Raw genomic sequence first — 5,909 nt, 5'->3', positions numbered from 1 at the left:
CAGGAAAAGCTACTGATTCACATTAGCCCTGACACTGAAAGTGCATTAATAAATTAATGACTTAAACATGGGCAAAGCTAGCAACCTTGGGCCAAACTCTGTTCTTTTTACATCTGCACTTGTCTTCTTAAGTAAGTAATGGATCAGAATGCATATAACTGAGGACACAGTTTGTCCCACTATATAATGCATCAACGCAGGCTTGTACTATTTATTGTTCGTTATTTTGCTTTGTTGCATATTGTGCAACAAAGCTATTGTGAACTCCTGCGAAAACTAAGAAACTTAATGCGTTCCATAGGTAAATAAATAGTCTTTTATATTTCCTGTCCTATTTGTATCCATCTTCAGTAAGTACCCAATAGGTTGTTTAAACAACACAGGGGACCATTTCTTGCTGAGGCACCGAGTTTCTAAAAGTGATAATGTATTTTAGCCTTTGCAAAATGGATATGCAAGTTATTTTGTTATCGTGAGGCAAGAACAGTTTCTTGTCTGTCAAGCTTCTTACATAAATAAATAGTGCTTAAACTCGTTCTTTGTGGAGGAGCCGGCATGTAATTGGGTTTTCTTTCAGAACTATAATTAATGAAATATAATTCTGTAATTTTTTGTCTACACAGAATAAGGATTATATTACATGCTTCCCCTTCCAAATACATCATGACATGTGCTTGCCTATCACATTAACCTAAGCGTCTTGCAATTAAACAACGGAATGAGCTTCTTCATAGTAAACTTGTCTAATATAGTAGCATAACTCTATTGTATACTACAATTCTCACCTCCCAGAGTTCCCTATTTACAAAACCTTTAGATCACCCAGTCTTATCTCATGATTTTATTACAAGACTGGCAACGTTTGGTGTTCATGTCTTATATCTGTAAAGCATGAGCTAATATTTTTTTCTTTGTTTTCTTCTTTTCCCCTAGAAAAGGAAACGTCTGTCTCTTGTGGTTACCTAGAGCTTTGTAAATACAAATCCTAATGATACAAAATCAGAAAGCAAATAAGAGGAACCCAAATGCTATTATTAAAAAAAATCAAAACATGCGAACAAAAACCCCTCTTTGATATTTGCGCCAGTCTCATGACTACAGGAGCTGACTCATGATTGTTGACTGCTTGGGGCTGGCACTGCTTAATACCTTTCAAAGCAGAAAGAAACCCAGGAGGGAAACATTATGTAGTATCCAAAATAAAAACAGTACATCAACATCAAATGAAAAAGAATGGTAAAAATTACTGCACGTATCACCCAAACAGTATCAGTATAATGTGCATCTGCAGTAATGTGTTAGAGGAAAGAAGAGCCAGACCATTCTCTTATCGTATATCAGATTAGACCATTGACTTTGGCAGTCAGACATGGATAAAATGGCAACCCTATATCCTAAAATATTTTAAAGCTAAATACAAATGCTATTACCTCCACTTCAGTAACAAGCGTTAAGTGAAGGAGATGATGACATCCAAGTCCTTATGATCACTTTTTCCAACTGTCAGCAGTGCATGAAACACCTGCATAATACTGTCAGTTAATTGCCTCGCCACCCCTACAACTTACTCTGTCTTTTAGCCAACCCGAGGTATTGTTGTTATTTTACCAGGGTACAATACAGAAACAAAATATAGTCCCATGCAATCAACCCATGTACCCATAAGTCCCAGGGCAAAATACTTTCTCCCAGGGTAAATGAATGTCAAATTAGGGAAGGAACCCTAATCTTACTGAAGTCAATGGGCACCCAACAACCTGATGTGTATTCTTCAGTCTGTGCTAATCGTTCCTTCATTCATCCAAAGTGAAGTTGAAAAAACAATTAAAAAGAAAAAAACCCCACAGAACTCAAATGCATAAACCAGTTTTTCATATTGCAAAATGTTTTCAAAGTTGATATTCTCTAGCATAAAAGGCTCTATATTCATGTTTTACAAATAGCACATATGGCGATCCTTCCAAGCAAATTCCAGGGAATTTGAACAAGGTAGTTTGTCCAGGGTAACCTCCCAAATAGCTATTTGGCCACAATACCAGAGACTACACTCCTACACTTTCAGAACGTACTGTGAGATCTTTAATCAACACAGTGGGTAAAGGATCTGTGGTATGTACCATCCCAAAAATGGCACCATTATGACTACAGTGTCCCCTGGAGCAGAGTCAGGTGTTTATTACTGGTTAAAGAAAGGGGTCCCATCAACTAACATCACTGCGTCTTAGTTCACCTGAGTTTTTCTGTAAGGTCTCACTTAAGTTCTTACCTGGTCCAGTTAAGAGCAGGAAAGTCTCCCAAGGCCTGAAGAAAGGTGTTTGTGCCTGAAAGCTTGCAAAGAACTGTTTTCCAACTATTTAGTCAGACTTATAAAAGATATCACATCTACCTAAAGAACCTTACCTGGTCCAGTCCCTTTTAGTTAATAAAATATTATATGGCATGATAAAATATGATAAACTTGGTGGACAGACTAAGGATGGTTTGGATAGATCCCTCCCCCCCACACACACACTTTTACATAATTGCTCATTAAAAATAAGCATCCTGTTCCATCTAATCTGTCTTCTGTCGCCCAAGTTCTCTAAGGACAGAGCAGCAAGGGAGGAACAAAGCCTGTTATATGCCAAAACACAATCTTTTTCACAAATGCTGATGACCGGAGTTAGACTACAGGTTTAATCATCCATGGGTCCAGTTACACTATACTCTTGCATGAGCCTAAACTAATCATTTCATTTCCCACCTAAACCAAGTAACAGTATTCGTTCTCAACTTGCCAATAATTCATTGATCCACTTGTTGCTTTCCAAAACTAATACAGTAAATGAGGAAGGGCTGTTATCTATGATAGCAAATGTACCTGAGGGCATTTTGAAATCTTTGCACCCTGGGTCTCTCAACATAAAATGTTGAATGTTATCTTTTTCTTTTTTATAATATTTTCTGTTACATGAGTTTGTAGCATAAGAAAAAAAAAAAGACTGGTCATTCTTATTGAACTGCTCCCTAAACAGGTGATAAACTGTTCTTTGAGCAGATCTCTGGTTGGAAATTCCAGGAACCAACAAAGGGATAAAATTACTCTTGTATAATCCTACTGTGCATTTTTAATATAATGCGCTAATACATTGTCCGGCTTTTTCAAGAAAATTACAACACTTGCCAGTGTAAACCTAGCCAATATCTGATTGATTCCGGTCTGTAGGGATTGGACCAGTTCAGTGTAATTTCCTGTCTTGTTGCTTTCATTTCTATTAGGGAGTCTTTTGGTTCATGGAAATCAATAGGCTTACACATGCAAAATGTGAGGTTATTTTCTAGCAAGTTTCATTTGTGCCTGTACTTTATGGAAAATGCCACTTTTCTGCTCTTAGTATGTCTATGGCATGTTAGTTTTTTTGGCAGACGTCAAAACTTACTCATAGACGATATTCATTTACCGTTAAAAAAAAATAAATCCCGAAGGAGACGAGAGATATAAATTATTATGAAGAGGCTGGGGATACTTTACACATACAAATTCCGGAATCTGCCACTTAAAATGTTAATGGCACTTAACTGTTTTGCAAATTGGGTCCTATTTGTCTCAGCAGAATCATTAAAGCTATGATTTATCCTAAAACAGACTTTATTATTCCATTTAATTATAATGGAGGAGTAAGCCTACAAACCCCTAGCAATCGATTCCTTTAACATAGTGAACTTTGGACAGACGATAATTATTTCCGTACAGGAGGAGAACTTTATTTTTGTAAGAAATATGTTTCTAATATTGTCCTTACTTGTTACAGAAATTGAAGCAAACTGAAGAAACAAAAGACGATTCTGAGAATAGATTATCTAAAATTTCCCTGGAGTCACTCAATAAATTTAACAGCAATAATATGATTTTATTAGAAAAAGAGAAGAACTGTCTGAACAAGGTTGAAGGACAAAAGGAAGTAAATGGAAAGAATGAAGACGCTTCTTTAAATAGCTCTGATAGGCATGGTGTAGACAATTTAGAATCCTTGAGTGATTCTTTATATGATAGCTTCTCATCTTGTGCCAGCCAAGGCTCTAATGATGTATAAAGACACTTTCCAGTGGGCTGTGAATGGAGCACTTAAGGAACTGGAAAAAAAAGAAAGAAAGAAAGCAAGCAAGAAAGGAAAGAAACAACTGTTGAAAAACTTCAGCCTAAATTGTTGGATTCTCAGCAGGGAATTTCGTGACTTATCATCATGATACAGCAATAAGAAAAGACGAGACTGCGTTTATTGTGATGCGTGAGACTGAGAAGCGAACGCAAAAATGCTGTTATACAAAATGTCTTAATTTTGCACTTTTATGAATCTTGTACAGAAGTTGTACATTTTTTGAAAACAAATTATATTTGTAGAAAAAATGACAGCAATAAATATTAAAGTGGCGCCATTCTTCTGGAATGGCAGATGACTAACTTTTAAAAGGCGATGTTCATATTAACAAGAGAAGCTAGTAGATTTTTAAAGAAAGATTTATAATTGTTCTAGTCTTAAAACTGTATGTAGGAACACTGCTTTAACATAAACCTGAGCCTTCCAAATTGTCTGTAATAAACTTTCTTGGACCCTCATTTTACAACATACACTTTAATTTTTTTTTTTTCATTTTCGTACGAGTTCACTTAAGGTTCGCTAGGGCTACGTGCATTTTAGTTGGTGCAATTCCACAGTGTGTCTGTTGATACATCGAGAGGGTTTTGATGATTGATACAATAAGAAAATGATTGGATCCAAAGGCCCTGTCTTCTGTGGCATGTAAGTAGTCCCAGGACTTTGTACATTGTAAAGTTACCCATGTGCGTAACCGAGAAAGATCACCATCACAGACGTTCAATTTGAGTTTTTCCTGACACGACTGCAGGATCTGGCCTTTATTTCTAATGGCAGGATGTACTTTAAAGCATCCCTACTTCTTTGCTCTTTATATAACCATGTAACAAGAATCATTTCTGAATGCGGTGGGTTGATTTTTTACCATCTCAGACCCACTTTGTCCTCAAGGCCATTGGTTAATCCTGGAAAAAATTGAAATACCGTTCATATTTCTGATTTACAGCTAAGGAAAACAAATACAAAGACCTTGGTGCTAACAAAGCTTAATTCAACATATCTGGGGCTTTTTCTACAGAGACTATTTATACGTACGGGAAAAATCTATTTCAAGAGTTCTGTGTATTTTTTCTAGTGGTGAAGTATTTATAATTGCTTTTGTACAGCAACCTGTGAACTGGGTATATTTGCGTATGTCTAGACTCTTCACTGTTTCTTTAGCACACACCTGTTAATCTTTTGACGACGCTAGTGTACGGTCCGTGTTATTTCGGTAATGCTTTGTGCAATTTGTTACAGTTGTGGTTTTCGGGGGTTTTTTTGGTTTGTGTTTTTTTACCTTGTCAGTGGGGTCAGGCGTACCCTGTCATTATCTCCTTGGCTGCCGAGCCATTTCATTTGCGACGTATTTCTAAATAAAAGCCCTGTGACCTGTCTGGAGAGCGAGTTCAACAGAGCTTTTTGGCAGCGTGAAGTTTGAAGTATGGGTTCGTGGGTCCTCACCCTATTTTTTTTTCCTTCGCCGATGCACCCCTGGCTTCACAGAGGAGTCGAGGCGCCCCCTCTTCAATACATGCCAGGGCTTGGTTTTGACTACAGCAAAAAAGAAAACCCACAAAAACCCCCCAAAAGCGCGTCTTCTGTTCCAGTTTGTGAGCAGGGCTGAGCATTTCCATGTCTCTGCTTGCAGCAGGTCAGTGCCGTGCCCGCACCTGGCCCTGCGAGCCCCCGCTGCAAGCGGTGCGAGAGAGGGAGGGCGGGCAAGGAGGCGCATTTAGGAGCCCCCCGCCCCCCGGCAGCGCAGCGCAGCGCGGCGCTGGGGGTCCCCGCCCC

The 5,909-nt window shown here is 38.2% G+C and overlaps 1 protein-coding gene across 5 annotated transcripts in view; it reads left to right on the top strand.

Moving 5' to 3' along the window:
• NCKAP5 (NCK associated protein 5) overlaps positions 1 to 4,830 on the top strand; it is a 461,300-nt gene extending 456,470 nt beyond the window's left edge. For all 5 annotated transcript variants that reach the window (XM_025197575.1, XM_025197576.1, XM_025197574.1 and 2 more), the window contains one exon: positions 3,792 to 4,830. In XM_025197575.1, the coding sequence (XP_025053360.1) occupies positions 3,792 to 4,073 (282 nt within the window). In that variant the 3' untranslated portion in view covers positions 4,074 to 4,830. The remainder of the gene's footprint in view (positions 1 to 3,791) is intronic.
• The last annotated feature ends 1,079 nt before the right edge of the window (positions 4,831 to 5,909 follow it).

This window comes from Alligator sinensis, unplaced genomic scaffold (assembly GCF_000455745.1).
Source record: "Alligator sinensis unplaced genomic scaffold, ASM45574v1 scaffold277_1, whole genome shotgun sequence".
NCBI classification, from domain to species: domain Eukaryota; kingdom Metazoa; phylum Chordata; order Crocodylia; family Alligatoridae; genus Alligator; species Alligator sinensis.
The sequence above is the reverse complement of the archived record's forward strand: the minus strand, read 5'-3'. Positions and strand labels throughout refer to the sequence as shown.